Raw genomic sequence first — 16,094 nt, forward strand, 5'->3', positions numbered from 1 at the left:
TATTTATTATGTAAAATCGTATCAATTATAAAATTCCATCTCAAAATATTTATATAATTAAACTTTTAATTTTACCTTACAAAAAAAGCTGCACGAGACAAATAAGAGTATAATTAATATTAATAATAAAATATTACTTGTAAAGACATAAGAAAATAGTAATCAATTAAAAAAATGGTAATATTATATTGTCATGCATTACTTAATATTAGTTAAATAATATCACCAAATTTCTTTAAACCAGTATACTTTATGCAGGATTTTTTATAATAGTATGGTCTTTACCCGTTTATTTTAGTTAAGAAAAATACGTTCGATATAGATATCCTCTTTGGTTTTTCCCAGGAGTCAAATGTCAATTAGTCAATTGTCATTTAAAATTCTTAGTCTATGATATTAGTCAATAGTGATTAGTGCATAGCAATACAAGTCTACAAGGCCATTGAATTACCAATACAAAAGGGAATAAAATTAAATTTTGCCATTGATCAATAACAGTTTTATTAAAAACCTTATTTGATTCAATAGAAGGGAATCGATTAATTTATGTACGACCACATAGAAGAGCTTTATTTAAGATTGTTAGTATAATCAATATTATATAAATTATTTTCATGAATTCTTAGATTAAATAATTGTTATGGATTAAGTCTAAGGGTCTCTAACATTTTTAATGTTTCTTGTTTGCCTTTACACCGTTTATAATAATATTTCATTCCAGGATTGAATTTGTTAAGAAACATCTGCTATGAGTCCCATAGAAAGTGTTCCAGTTGCTGTCTTAAATCGTATTGATGATTATGTTGAACTGCTTTATGATGACATTCCAGAAAAAATTAAAGGATCTGCTCTAATATTACAACTTGCAAGGAACCCAGACAATTTAATTGAATTGGCTAGAAATGGTAATTTAATTTTCATGTTTAATAGCAGTGTTAAATTCAAGGTTTTTGATTTTATGAATTTTAATTATTTTTTTTAATAATGTTTTTGAAGGAAAGATGTATACTCTTTTTGTATGAACTTGTCGCAGTTGGGCTAAATGATCTTTAAAGCTTTGCAGGATGGGGAATGTTTTGAGTCAATATGTATTTTTAACACTTTGAAGTAATGTAATAAAGTAAAACATACTGATGATATTTTTATGATAAAAAAACTTAGTTAATAAAGTATGCCCCTTGTGCTTATAATTACACTGCTCATTCATTCTTCAAACAAAAACCAATCTAAGTAGTGCCGAGATGAACTTGTTCAAATCGCTTTTCAATATGAAATTCATAGATGGATGTTTTGTAAAATTAATCTTAAATCATACCTTTCAGAAGCCCTGCTGAGTGCTCTTTCTAGAGTATTAAGAGAAGAATGGAAACGTAGTATTGAATTAAGTACAAACATTGTTTATACATTTTTCTGTTTCTCTACTTATATAGAGTTTCATTCTGTTATAATTCAGTACAAAATTGGCTCTCTATGTATGGATGTTATTGATTATGAACTCAAACGATATGATCAATGGAAAGAAAAAGTTGAAGGAAAAAAACAAGTTCTTACACCAGACAAAGCAAGTAACTCTTAAATGTTAATTTTTATATGTTCTATCGAAAATAAAATATTTGTGGCCTTTTTTTGTCTCAAAATGTAAACATTTTTTCAATTATCAATTTTATAATTTGCAGAATGAATTGCCAAAGAGTCGTATTCCAGAACCGAAAAGACGTCCCAAATCTGGAACTTGGGCAGTCACGGATGTCAATATTCAAAAAACTAGATCTATTGTATCTAGTTATCATGAAGACCTGTGCCATGCATCAGATGAATTCCTTTCTAAGAGTGATGAGGAACAAATGAAGAGAAAACTCAAGACTTTATCCAAAAGACAAGAACAGTTGCTTAGAGTTGCTTTTTACATGCTTTTAAACATTGCAGATAATGTTAAAGTAGAAGAAAAAATGCATAAAAAGGATATTGTTGGCTTGCTCATTGGAGCTATGGAAAGACATTCAAATATTGATCTGCTGATATTAATTGTTTCATTTTTACAAAAGTTATCAATTTTTGTTGAAAACAAAAATGCCATGGCCGCCAAAGGAATCATTGAAAAACTTGCGCCCTTGTTAGATTCTCCTAATGCGGATTTGGTGAATGTAACTTTAAAACTACTTTTTAATTTGACCTTCGACACTAAATTGCGAAACAAAATGATCAAACTAAATTTGCTACCGAAATTCATTCAATTTACTAGTAAGTTATTCAATTTATTGCAATATATCGGTAGAAGATTTAATTTGAAAATACATGAATTTTATTTAATTTTTAAGGTGATGATAAACATATAAACTTAGCAATGAAAATACTTTACCACCTCAGTATGGACGACCGCGTCAAACAAATGTTTACACAGTCCGACTGTGTCAAACTGGTGAGTAATTAAAATGTACATTTTAAAATATTTCAACCAGCAACTACAATAATAAAATATCGTTTACATTCTAAAAAAAACATTTAAACTAAACTTCAACCAACTTATGCAGTTTTGCTATTTTTAATACAAATTAGATGAACAAAACATTTCTTTTTGTAAACATTCAATAACAACAACAACAGCCTGTAAATAGCCCACTGCTGGGCTAAAGGCCTCCTCTTTCTTTGAGGAGAAGGTTTGGAACACATTCCACCACGCTGTTCCAATGCAGGTTGGTGGAATACACACGTGGCAGAATTTCTATGAAATTTGTCACATGCAGTTTTCCTCACGATGTTTTCCTTCACCGCTGAGCACGAGATGAATTATAAAGACAAATTAAGCACATGAATCAGCGGTGCTTGCCTGGGCTTGAACCCGCAATCATCGGTTAAGATGCATGCGTTCTAACCACTGGGCCATCTCGACTCGACATTCAATAAATACTCTTTACATATAATATTTTTGTCCCGTTCAGCTGACGGACATGCTGCTCCTGAACGTGAACAGCGAGGCTCGCTGCGAGGGCGGGCCGGGCACGACGGACGTGCTGCTGGCGCTGTGCGTGAACCTGTCGTGGAGCGAGCGCGCCGCGCAGCAGATGTCGGCCGAGGGCCGCCTGCGCGAGCTGCTGGCGCGCGCCTACCGACACCGCAACGCCGTGCTCATGAAGCTCGTCCGCAACCTGTCGCATCACGCCCCGAACAAGGCGCTCTTCGTGGTCAGTCCCTTTTTTTTTTTTTTTTTTTTTTTATTACGCTGGAAAAACGCTTTACGCGCTTCCCCCACGTGATGGAAAGTGGGGGGGTGTGTGGGACTCCCCGGAGCCCTGAACGCCGAGTGCGCCCAAGCACACCGGGTTTACCCACTAAAAAACCAGCGGTACCCTCTCCGTCTTTCGGCGGACACCACGGGATCGCTTACGCATGCTACCGTGACGCCCTGACGTGGTCAGTCCCCTGACTTTGCATCGTTGCATTTGTAAACTTTCGATCGCTGATGGAGAAGTTGTGTTTCAGGAATTCGTGGGAGACATAGCCGGCGCGGTAACGAGTGATGAGGCGTCTGAAGAATTTGTTATCGAATGTATGGGAACACTGAGCAACATACTGAATCTGAATAATAATATCGATATTTATGCCGTCGTTGAAAGATACAATTTAATTCCATGCATCCTAAAGATATTAGACCCAGGTAGGTTTCTAAAAAAAGAAATACAATTTTTTCTTAAGCATAGATAAAAAAAGACATACTTTTTATTCAGTTTATTTAGCTTTGATTTGTTAGTGTTCTATAGAGCAGGCCAGTCTTCTTCAAACACTATTATTCAATCGAAAGTTACTCTGTTAAATAGTTATTTATTGTATCCGCAGCTAACCAGCGCGACCCGGAGCTGGTGCTGGAAGCGGTGGTGGCGGCTGGAGCGATGGGGGCGGAGGAACGCGCCGCCGCCGCGCTGGTGACGGCCGGGGGGGGCGAAGCGCTGGTGGCGGCGCTGCGGCAGCGCCAGGCCGACGACGACCACGTGCTGCAGACCGTGTTCGCCTTCCGTCAACTGCTGTCGCATCCGCGCGCCGCGCAGTACCTCGTCTCGAGCACCGGTTCGTAGCCTCCGCTTGTGCTACAGAAGAGGGCTATTCGCGCAATCTATAACCTAGGAGCTAAATAATCGTTAAGGAATAAATTTAGAGAAATCAAGATATTGACTGTTGCTTCTCAATATATATTCTGCAATGTTATGTATGTACGAAAAAATATTATTGATTTCATGAGAAAATGTGATACTCATAGCATTGGTACAAGGAACAAACACAAACTTGTTACTCCTGTTACTCGACTACATAGAGTCAGTAACTCCTTTGTGGGGCAGGGTATTTCCTTTTCCGAACCGGTGGTAGTGTTTCAATTGACCATCAATAAGAAAGTGTAATGCTTCTATATTGAATAAAGTTATTTGAGTTTGAGTTTGCTCGCCCCAAACAAACGTTTATTGTTTCTCATGTTCTGCAGAAGCTCCGGCGTACCTCATCGATCTCATGCAAGACAAAAATGTGGAAATAAGAAAAATGTGCGATTCGTGTTTGGATATCATCTCGCAAATGCAAAACGAATGGGCCGCGAGGATTAAAGTGAGATTGACTTGTGTTTACTTAAATAATTATAAAACCAAATTGAAGGAACGTTACTCATTATAAACGCAAATTAATTGCGATGACGTTAAGCTTTACAAAGCATTTATATAAAATGCAAAAATTATATCGGTTAATCCTGAATGATCCTCTACAGTTGGAGCGGTTCCGTTGCCACAATGGGCAGTGGTTGTCCGTGGTGGAGACTCTTGGTGCGGAGGGTGGGGCAGGCGACGCGAGTGACGACCTGCCGCCTTACCTCTCGGCTGAGTACCTGACCACACACCGCCTCACCACCTCGGGTACGTACCTTAGAATTTTAGCCAGAAGTGAATTTAGAAGTATTTCCACAGTATTGGGCCGAGATCCGACCCCCTATGGAAGTAGGTTATGCTACTAGACACCGGACTTTCCATCGCCCCCTACACAGAATCTCTCACACCTGGAGGATTCCCTCCAACAACCTATTCAGACTCTAGGTTGACTATGTGAAATCGTAGTGTCTTTCTGATCATATTGAAGGAGAGATCGTCAATAGCGTTCACCACGTCGAATGTCGACTTCGCTTCCATAGTCTGAGGCGTCAGAGTGTCCAAGGCGTCGATCGTTATACAACTTGTACCAAGGTATTTAAGGGCACTACTCAGAGCAATCCCTGAAACACTGACTGGACCCGGCATTGTATGCTTGGCCTTCAAGTGGTCGACAGCCACCTCTATTTCTCGCTCCGTGATGTGGTGATGTGATGTGACATAAAGTCGCTCACCGTGCTATGGAAAGGGCTATGCTCGGCGTTTCTTTGAGAGATCGCATCAGAAATGAGGTGATCCGTCAAAGAACCAAAGTCATCGATATAGCCCACCGGATTAGTAAGCTGAAGTGGCAGTGGGCTGGTCATATTTTGTCGTAGAACCGACAACCGTTGGGGAAAACGTGTTCTAGAGTGGAGACCGCGTCTCGGCAAACGTAGTGTAGGACGTCCTCAGGCACGGTGGAGTGACGATATACGCAAGGCGGCAGGCAGGAGCTGGATGCGAGTAGCCGGAGAAAGACCACAGTGGCGTGCACTGGGAGAGGCCTATGTCCAGCAGTGGACAAAAATAGGCTGTTGATGATGATGATGATGATGATGTGGTGAGGTACGCGATCTTCTATTACGGAGGGGCCATCGTCGGAGGGAAATGCTCATCTGGATAAGGGAATAACTCTGCAATCAGGTGCAAGAGATCCGGCAACAGAGTCAAAGGTCTCATTCGAGCCCCTCTAAAAGTTTCTTGCCGTGTGACGGCTTGTCCTTCGCGCCCGACTGCATTTCACCCGAAGTTTTTTCTGCTGAAGCATTGCTACTTCACAGACATCTAACCAGTTAAGCCCTAATATTACGTAAAAAATTGATAATTTTAAATTAGATTTATTTTTAATATTGAAACATATCGCCTAAGGTATGTTATGATTTATAGATTGATACATCTTTACAGATTCTCAAATATCACTTAACGACGATTCAGACAGTTTTTCTGGAGAGGCAGACTTTAATCGAGCTAACAGCAGGTATTACATTATATATATAAAATCCTTAAAGTAAATAATGAACTTCATTTTAGAAATTTGATTATTAAATACGAAAAAACCAAGTAAATAAGTAAGAAAGTTGAGAATTGGATAGGTTCTGGTATAATTAAAAATAATTTAGTACATACTATTTACATATTATTGTTCTTCCATAATAACAACTGAAACTAATACTTAAGATTAGATTAAATATGACCTTTAGTCAAATAAGAAATATATGGAAATATTAATGCTTCATTTATGGAAATAAAGCATCAATATTCTATTTCGAAATTCTGTAAAACATACACGACATCAGGAATATTTAATTAGTGAATACCAATGATGTTGTAGTAAACAGATATGTTATTAACGCGCAAAAAGTGAAGACTAGAAAACGTCCTAATTGGGACATTTGCCTTTAGTCGTTTTACGTAGTAACACGTTATAATACATCATAATTATGTAGTAATACGTTTTGCGTAATTAAAACATCTAGTTATCCCTTTTACTTATTGTTTTTGTCAAGCTATCCTTTTTACTTTTAACGAAATGTAAAAATAAACTAAAATATCGGTCCCCGGCGCGGCACACTTTATTCTGTTGTTTAGTATGGATATAACATATCTGTTTATTATCATTGGTGAATAATTAAACTTTATTTTTAATGTATTTAGTATATGATAAATAATTCCATATGAACACGCCTAATTTGTTTTAAGTTATTTGTTTATTGTAATTTTCAGAAATACCCAAGATGGACAAAGTGACGAATTATTAGGATTCTCAGATTCGTTATCAGGAAAAACGTCAGAAGACGACACGCAATTCACGAAGAAGCTTAATGTATTCGCCTAACATAATTATCGTTATACAAAATAACACTTCCTAATGACATAATTATATTTGCTTGATTCATTTGGATATTTAACTCGATCTCACTTAAATAATTTATTCCCATGTTAAGTTTTTAAATTATAGAACTACTTGCATATATTTTAACATTTTAAAATATCACTTTTACACATATTTTTATAGTTTTTCCTATCAGATACTAATTTATTTCACGTCCAGCTTTTAAAAAAACTACCATTGATTCATTGCCCTTTAATTAATGAGCTATTAGAGCAATAAAAGTTCCTTTTTATGAGATAAAACGTATAATCATATGCTCTATAAAGAACTATTCGAATTTTGTTATAATCTACACGATTATATAAATATCTGATACTATGCATTATGTTCAAGTGCAAATAAATATGTATTTATACCAAACTGATTTTTATTTTATTACTTCTACTCTATCTATCTCAGTCTATTTCAAAAGCAGGAAGAGTAAAGAGAAATACACACCTTCGATATTATTGATATAATTTAATCTCTAAGGTGATATCTCAAATAAATAATTGTTAAACAAAAGCACTGTTTGCATAATATAGCAGACTTATAATGAGAGATTGATTATAGGTCTGTTATTATCGGAATATATTAACGTATGCTACACAACTTATGTTAATATTCTAACACTTTAATAACTCTTTAATATCGTTACTCTATTATCAATTGGAATACCGTGAGTTTTAAGAAATTTGAAAATAACAAGGAGGAAGGATAGGCCTTCACTGTGGGAAAAACTGGGATAGATAGATATATAGATAGATAGGATAAATAGATGTATTATATTTTCCGTGTTTCTCTTCAGAATTAATGCTCTTGAAAGAGATTTATTGCTAAAATTTCAAAAGAGTCTCTTATGACACATATATAAACATTTGTTTTGTGCCATCTAAAGATTGACACCATTATACGAATAGGGAAGATGCGATATTTTAATTTTTATATCCATTTTAAAAAAACTCCATATATGATAAACCACAAGTATATTAAAAATCCAAAACTCTCTAATTTACTACAAAAATGAGATTTCAAAATGTCAATTTAAAATTTCACGCTAATAAGGATCTATATCTCGTCTGACGTCACTGCTGTTTGTTACTGGCCCACTGATCGTACTTGTCCTCCACTGAGGTTTTATACTTAAGCATTTTTTTTCGACCTTTGAGATACTTTTTTGCAAAAATTTTAGTATAGATACTCCGAAAAACACCGTGTTGATGTATGTTTTGTGCTAATGTGATCATCTATTTTAAACAAAGTTTTCAAAAAAATCTGTGACGTCACTGAACGCTTAATATAAGTTTTGTATATACGTTCCGTTTCACGTTACTTTACAGAATTACATCAAGATCAAATATAAACCTTGCAGAGGGCCTTCCTTTATATTTTCATAAATATTATATTTGCATGTTCCCTTTTATCTTAAGTTTGGGGTGAAAATATATTTTTTTTCTTTTTTGGCATCTTAACCAGTTGCAAGTCATCTTGATTGAGACATTTTATTGTATGGAATAATAACACTTCGCCTCATTGCCTCCACTGGTGACAGGGGGACTGGTTTGTTTTTTTTTGTTCATATATAATTAAATATAAATAAATATCATATGACGATGACATGAAGATGACGGTTGACGTACACTCATCATAACAATATAGTCCCCTGTCACCTGACAGTTGACATATGACAAGTGTTCAGTACAGAGAACTGTTCAATGATGATATGAGCGATATAAATTAGTAATACTTATCATTTCACACAACTACAGCTTGTGTCGACTTAGTAGCTGTGTTTTCCTTCATTTATGTATTATAAAATAAATATATGAATCGAGCCTAGCTAAAAAGTTATTGGTTGTAGATATTTAGCATAAACGAACGAGCATTTTATACAGTTTACATGTTTTAAAGTTGATAAAAGAACCGGTTTTGAGGAACTAGTAAGTGAATGGCTGGCGATATTTTACGTGTGAATTACTTCCCCAGCTAACAGATTCCTTTCACTTTCCTATATCGCATGAGACCGTTGATTTGATAACATATCTTTTTTAGTGAAGTTACTTTCATGTCTATCAATAGCCAAGTTCAAAAGTCCAATCTCGAGTACGAAGTAAGTTTTCATAAATTTTTATGCTACCTGCATTCAAAATGTCATACTTTTGAACCATATTGATCAAAAATATCTTAGATAAGTAAAGAGTATGAATAATGTAATAATCATGACATTATTATATATATTACTGAGCATTGTAGTTTAAATTACTTTTTCATTTTATTTAAATTAATTCCTTATCTCGCAGGACTTTAACATGCTTCGTGGGTTGAGATTAGTAAGTATTTATAGTATATGAAAAAATTCTAAACTTGTTTTAAAAGTAAAAATATTAAAATCAATATTTTTTTTCATATTTTTATTGTAGACATCTTTGAAGAGTTGTCTTTTAGAACCATATGCCAGTTCTTTTCACGTAAAATGCAATTACACATCAACAAAACCATCAAGTAAGGTGCAAAATTTGCCAAGGCTACCAGTGCCTAAACTCGGAGACACCCTCAATAAGTATTTGAAAACAGTCCAACCCTTTTTAAATGATGCAGAATTTAATACAACTTGTAATCTTGTCAAGGAATTTGAAAGTGGTATGGGGCAAAAATTACAGGTAAATCAAAATAAACTTTTCCCGATTATGATCATCTTTAAGGAAATAAAGTTAACTTCATGTTACTTAATATATAACTACTGCCAAAGTAACTAAGATAAGAGTTTGTGACATTGAAATTATACATTCTAAATTTAAATTAAAAAATGTTGGTTGAATATTTAAATAATTTAAAAACAACATTTTCACTTTTAGATAAAATTAAAGGTTCTATAAAATTTTGCTAATTTTTTAAAATGAGTTATTACTTTTAATTAAATGATTATTTTGTAGTCTCATCATAGGGAAAACCCTTTATTGTTATTATATAGCATAAGTCTAACTGCCCTTCTCAATTAATATAATTAACTTCCTTATTCTGTAATAATAAGTTGACTTTTTTTAATTTATTAATAATATGTTTTTCAGAGTCTTTTAGAAAAGAGAGCTGAACAACATCTAAACTGGCTTGAAGATTGGTGGCTTAATACAGCATACTTAGAGTATCGTGACCCTGTTGTTGTATTTTCTAGCCCTGGCTTAGTTTTTCCTTTTCGTAAATTTAACAACCAGCAAGACCAATTAAACTATGCAGCTAAAACCTTATTAGCTGCCTTAGATTACAAGGATTTAATAGATAAGTAAGTTAAATTTTTCTATTTATATTATCAATTTTTTTTACAAATCAATCCAGCCCTTCAAATTAATAAATATGTATTTATTAAACCATATCTTCTACCAAATATATTTTTAATCTTCTTTTTTTAGTGATAAAATTCCAGTTGAAATGATGGGAAAAAGTCCTCTGGATATGTCACAATATAAAAAGATATTTGGGACTTGCCGCATACCAAATGAAAAAAGAGACAAATTATCTTTCAATGATTCTAAACATGTAACTGTAATACATAATAACCATGTAAGATGTTTTTAATACCGTTAAGTATATTCAATTCACTTTGCTTCTTCAAATTTATTTAAAAAAATAGTGTTATATAATATTATCTGTGTTGGGAAATGATTACTATTGCTATTATGCTTACTTTTAATTTTACTTTCGAGTAAGCTCTCATTTCGGTATCTATGCTTTGCAGTGCATTGTTGCATGTAAATAAACTATAAATAAAGAAATACAATTTATATTCATAGAAAAGACTCTAATGTTCAAAAATATGTGCAGATTTTCCGAGTCGATCTTTGGGGCAATGATGGAAAAAGGTTAAATGAAGATCAAATTTCTCAAATTTTGAAGAAAGTAGTTGATTTATCATCGACTCCGGCTAGTGATGCAATTGGTATTCTTACCTCCGAAAACAGAGATAACTGGGCAAAGGCTTATCAGCTACTCAGTAAAGGTGAGATTAATTTTATCTAATCAAATTCATCATATAAGCAATAACAAATTTAAATGATTATATCCCAAAATGTATTACAATATTTTTGCACAGATAACAGATTACGAAACTAATAACAAACATCTAGAATTAACTGGGTGGATAATAAAATAAAAATTGCAGAACGAAAGATATTCCAGCTTCCAATACTTTTCAGACAAAGTGAACAGGGAATCTCTTTTGGACGTTGAGACGAGCCTGGCGGTGTTGTGTTTGGACGCCGCGACAGGCGTGTGGCGATTGGAGGGCGACCCGCGACGCACGCTCGCCGCCGCCCAGACCATACACGGCGGTGGTTCGCGCAGCAACGGCGCCAATCGATGGTTCGACAAGACTATACAGGTAGGTTGCCGTGTAATGCAGGATCATTACAAACGTATATACAAACATATGCAGTTGATGGTAGTAACTTTTTATATATCACTATAGCCCATTCCTATACTAATGGTAGTAGTAAAGTTAACTAAATATATGATCAACGATATTAGTTTTGATTCTTGACAAAAATCAAAATATATCCGCGTTCTGCCTGGTCATTGACAAAAGTATGAATGCTTGGATTCTTAAAATACAATTTTAGAACTCCCACTGTCGAATAGACATAATCTTTTTTCAATTAATAATGAAAAGAAACAATGTATAACTACATTGTTTCTTAATAATATATATGTATAAGTTTTAATTTGTATACAATCCTTAAATGTATTTTAAGAGTCCAAAAACGTTACGAATCCTTAGTTCATCGTCGGAGCAGACGGCATCACAGGCCTCACATACGAACATTCCCCCGCTGAAGGACAACCGATAGCTGTACTGACTGATTTCATTATTAATTACATGTGAGTCTATTTTGTTGACATGTTTTGTAAGTTACTATATTATGTTGCCAACGGCTTTGCTTACGTTTAAGGGGTTGGTCGAGTCGAGATGGCCCAGTAGTTAGAACTAGTGATGTGCCGGATATCTGTATCCGTATCCGTATCCGCGGATATTCGAGGCAGAAGAAAGATCCGTATCCGTTTCCGAATCCGTTACTTTTTGGCGGATCTATCTGGCGGATCTATTTACCTTATTAATTTTAAATTTATAGATAATATACTCTTTGAGGCGAAGGGTAAGGCGTACTAGCGACGCCAGTTGCCGAGATTGTGACGGTCCACAATTACTTAAAATAGATTCGGTTTAGTAGCTAATAATTTCCAGCAAGTGGCGTCGCTAGTGCGCCTTACCCTTCGCCTTTAATAGGCCATTAGGTAGAAATAAAAAACTATTAAATTCAATACGTATATTTTTTTATTTCTTAAAATCAAATATTTGGCTCCTTTATGTTGCAATCTTTGGCGTAGTTATCATATTTATCATTTATCATTAGTTATCATACCAATAGTATATAACTTCAAGGTTCTAAATAAACTAGCTTTTTAATGAGATCAGTAGTATAAAAAGTTATTAGATCACTTTTAATTAACAATAAAAAAAACTTAGATCTTTAAAATATTTTAAATTTGTAAAAAATCATGCACATCACTAGTTAGAACGCGTGCATCTTAACCGATGATTGCGGGTTCAAACCCAGGCAAACACCGCTGATTCATGTGCTCAGCGGTGAAGGAAAACATCGTGAGGAAACCTGCATGTGACAAATTTCATAGACATTCTGCCACATGTGTATTCCACCAACCCGCATTGGAACAGCGCGGTGGATTATGTTCCAAACCCTCTCCTCAAACGGAGAGGAGGCCTTTAGCCCAGCAGTAGGAATTTACAGGCTGTTGTTGTTGTTGTTTTAAGGGGTTGGTCGTCAGGTGTTAGGCATAAAAAGTACCAAATTTCATCAAATTGTTGGTGGTTTGCTCGTGAAAGAACAACAGACTGTATTTCATGGCATCCACTTGGTTATTAACACATCTTACACGTACAATATAAAATCTTCATACAACCAAGTTATACTAAAATATGTTCCTATAAATATAAGTTTTGTATTTTTATAGAGAGCAAAATAAACCTGTCGAATCGTCATCTTCGAATCCGAAGGATCCCGTCCGACTCACATTCAACGTTAGCAAAGAAGTCGCACAGATGATATCAACAGCAAAAACTAACTTGGACAAGTATGTAACTATATAGGATTTTAAATTAACATGGTTATTTTTATTATTAAAGTTATTAATTTCGGGATATTTACCATGTTTTTTACGAATGTCTTGGTCCCGTGAACAAGACATTCGTAGACAATGTCGAAATATCGAGCTCCACAGAACAAAAATAAGAAACATGGTAAATATCCCGAAATTAATAACTTTAATTATGTAACTGTTTCGTGTTTATATTTAAATAACTTTTTAAATATAAGGCAAAGAGTAGTTTCTCAAGTTTAAAGATGTTTCTGATTAACGATCCTCGAATTGAATGTAGTTTGTGAAATGAAATCGAAAATATTTAATAATAATTGTTGTGGCACATTCCGGTATTAGCAATTATCAACGAAGATGAATACGGATCATTACATCATCACAGTGTTTGTGATGATTAGATAATTGAAAAAAAACTTTCTTATTTACGTTGTTGTATATACGTTGTTGTTGGGCTATTTCAATATATAAATAGATTTTTTTTACAGTAGTATCGAATATATTTTTCATCTTATTATAGCAATACAAAAAATATTTTATGTATATTTGTTACAGATTAGTTGCAGATCTAGACTTAAATTGCTTCAAGTTCGACAGATACGGCAAGAACTTTATCAAGTCGCACAAAATGAGCCCTGACAGCTATCTCCAGATGGCAATGCAATATGCTTTTTACAAGTGAGATAGCATTTAATACCTCGCAGATAATAGTATGCTTATGTGAACAAAACACAAACATTATCAACGAACATTATTTAACATTATTTTGTACATTGAGATTAATTTATACGTTGTACGAAACTAAACTAGCTATTCCTATATTATTATGATGAAGTAGTGTAACAAATAAAACGTGTAATGCGAACGCTTCGCAGGCTACACGGCACGCCGGGCGCCCACTACGAGTCGGCGGCGACGCGCATGTACGCGGGCGGGCGCACGGAGACCATCCGCTCGTGCTCCGTGCAGTCCGTGCAGTTCGCGCGCGCCATGCTGGACGAGCGCGCCGCGCCGCGCGACAAGCTCGCCGCCATGCACGGCGCCGTCAAGGCGCACAAGGACTACACCGTGCAGGTACGCGCACGCACGCGCACGCACGCGCACACACTCGCACTCCAGGTCCACGAATAGTCCCGTATTCATTTGTTTTTTTGACATACATTCGCTTTAAATTACATGAATCATCTTTTTTGGTAGATTTTATAACCGCCTCAGAACTACGTTTGGTTCTGGGGACGCCTTTATGTTTAAAATCGAGAAAAAATATTTCTTTTAGTTGTGCCCCGATCACGTCGGGGTCACCAATTGTTGCTGGGCTGATGTTGAGGATAATGAAAATCACTAACTGGTTCACGATTTATTAACGAGACGGTACAATTATACGGACTGTGACGCACTTGATAGACACTCTGTTTTACATATGCAATGCTTCGACTTTTATACATGATATATGCCAAAGAATATGCGATACACAGATGTGAAATATTTTAGTCATAGAATATGTAACTTTACTGTTTAATACCTATCAGATCGACTATCACTCTTAAAACTTCTTTGGCGGTTATGTGCCGAGGACTGACTTGTGATTATACATTTTAATCGAGTTGTTGGATTAGTCGTTTTGTGATAGATTTAATTTATTTGTTTTCACAGGCATTACAAGGCTTAGGCGTCGATAGACATTTACTGGGATTAAAGTTGATAGCGATCGAGAATGGTATCGAATTACCGAAACTATACTCCGACACCGGATACGTGCGAAGCGCTCACATGAGAATTTCCACGAGTCAGGTGATTCCATAATCTGATTTCAGTTACTCGCGATTGTCACACCGACAATAATATTAATCTGAGGGGCGCGTGTCGCAGGTGGCGTGCCGGTGCGACGGCTTCATGTGCTACGGGCCGCTGGTGGCGGACGGGTACGCGACGTGCTACAATCCGCGCGACGATGACGTCAACTTCGCCACGGCGGCGTTCGCGGCGCACCCCGACACCGCCAGCGCGACGTACCGCGCCGCGCTCGAGCACGCGCTCACCGACATGCACGACGTGCTTCTACGCGCCACGCAGTCCAAGCTCTGAGCTCTGAGCGCGCAGTCACCGTGGCGCCGTTTTGGCGGGAAACTTGCATTATTTTGTGTTCTTTTTTTGAAAAAAAATATCTACTTTAATGATATAAGATATTAATAAATTGTTTGAGCGCGCAGTCACCGTGGCGCCGTGGTGGCGGGAAGCTTGCATTATTTTGTGTTCTTTTTTTTAAAAAAAGATCTACTTTAATGATATAAGATATTAATAAATTGTTTGAGCGCGCAGTCACCGTGGCGCCGTGGTGGCGGGAAACATGAATTATTTTGTGTTCTTTTTTTGAAAAAAAAGATCTACTTTAATGATATATAATAAATTGTTGTCGATAATGCATCTAAGACTAAGTGTTACATTGTTAATATGCATTCAAAATATTTACGATTTTATAGAAAATATATTCTTTAACTATATACGTTATTCATTTTCCATTTTTTGTATGTGAAATAATTTATTTAATAACTATATTATACGTTATTAAAAAATGTGATATTTTTATGATGACTGGACGCGAAAAAATATAAACACTTGTTATATTATGTGTTTGATGGAAAAAATGTGACTTAGTGGTATATGAGCATGCTTGGTCTCCTTTTTTAACCTCAAACACCAAAATAAAATATTTTAATTATAACTTTGTATATTTATTTCTGCAAGTTAGCAAGATCAATTTGTAAAAACATATTTTTAGTGGAGCGCCTATTTTTTTTTTTACGAGCTATTAATCGATTCGAAAATATATAAACATATATCTATTTCATGAATATATAAATGAAAAATCTACTTATTTTAATAATAAAACTTTA

General features: G+C 35.3%; 2 protein-coding genes across 3 annotated transcripts; both read left to right on the top strand.

Annotated features, from left to right (window-relative positions):
* The first annotated feature begins 357 nt into the window (after positions 1 to 357).
* On the top strand, positions 358 to 7,420 carry LOC124530952 (kinesin-associated protein 3). The gene is made up of 12 exons (XM_047105326.1): positions 358 to 581; positions 722 to 905; positions 1,323 to 1,561; positions 1,677 to 2,241; positions 2,319 to 2,419; positions 2,940 to 3,182; positions 3,481 to 3,655; positions 3,835 to 4,062; positions 4,472 to 4,590; positions 4,748 to 4,892; positions 6,069 to 6,141; positions 6,888 to 7,420. Exons 2-12 carry the CDS (start codon positions 749 to 751, stop codon positions 6,997 to 6,999), a joined length of 2,157 nt encoding a protein of 718 aa, XP_046961282.1. The 5' UTR covers positions 358 to 581; positions 722 to 748; the 3' UTR covers positions 7,000 to 7,420.
* Positions 7,421 to 8,712: 1,292 nt separating this feature from the next.
* Positions 8,713 to 15,922, top strand: LOC124531038 (carnitine O-acetyltransferase-like). Of its 2 annotated transcripts, none has more exons than XM_047105452.1 (13): positions 8,713 to 8,975; positions 9,336 to 9,365; positions 9,456 to 9,695; positions 10,104 to 10,315; positions 10,443 to 10,593; positions 10,855 to 11,029; positions 11,226 to 11,410; positions 11,807 to 11,907; positions 13,060 to 13,179; positions 13,756 to 13,878; positions 14,076 to 14,274; positions 14,854 to 14,991; positions 15,070 to 15,922. In XM_047105452.1, the coding sequence occupies exons 2-13, from the start codon at positions 9,345 to 9,347 to the stop codon at positions 15,283 to 15,285; spliced, it is 1,881 nt and encodes a 626-aa protein (XP_046961408.1). In that variant the 5' UTR covers positions 8,713 to 8,975; positions 9,336 to 9,344; the 3' UTR covers positions 15,286 to 15,922. The 2 variants fall into 2 exon arrangements, with proteins under 2 accessions (XP_046961408.1, XP_046961406.1); XM_047105450.1 differs by having other exon boundaries at positions 8,729 to 9,145.
* The last annotated feature ends 172 nt before the right edge of the window (positions 15,923 to 16,094 follow it).

Source organism: Vanessa cardui, chromosome 7 (genome assembly GCF_905220365.1).
Source record: "Vanessa cardui chromosome 7, ilVanCard2.1, whole genome shotgun sequence".
Taxonomy (NCBI): domain Eukaryota; kingdom Metazoa; phylum Arthropoda; class Insecta; order Lepidoptera; family Nymphalidae; genus Vanessa; species Vanessa cardui.

Excerpts from the sequence above, each read along its gene's own strand:
- LOC124531038 (XM_047105450.1), top strand. The coding sequence starts at position 9,101 with ATGTCTATCAATAGCCAAGTTCAAAAGTCCAATCTCGAGTACGAA. Across the intron at positions 11,030-11,225 it reads TTATCAGCTACTCAGTAAAG|ACAAAGTGAACAGGGAATCT; the intron begins GTGAGATTAATT and ends AATACTTTTCAG. Across the intron at positions 11,908-13,059 it reads GATTTCATTATTAATTACAT|AGAGCAAAATAAACCTGTCG; the intron begins GTGAGTCTATTT and ends GTATTTTTATAG.
- LOC124530952 (XM_047105326.1), top strand. The coding sequence starts at position 749 with ATGAGTCCCATAGAAAGTGTTCCAGTTGCTGTCTTAAATCGTATTGAT. Across the intron at positions 2,420-2,939 it reads AGTCCGACTGTGTCAAACTG|CTGACGGACATGCTGCTCCT; the intron begins GTGAGTAATTAA and ends TGTCCCGTTCAG. Across the intron at positions 4,893-6,068 it reads ACACCGCCTCACCACCTCGG|ATTCTCAAATATCACTTAAC; the intron begins GTACGTACCTTA and ends ACATCTTTACAG.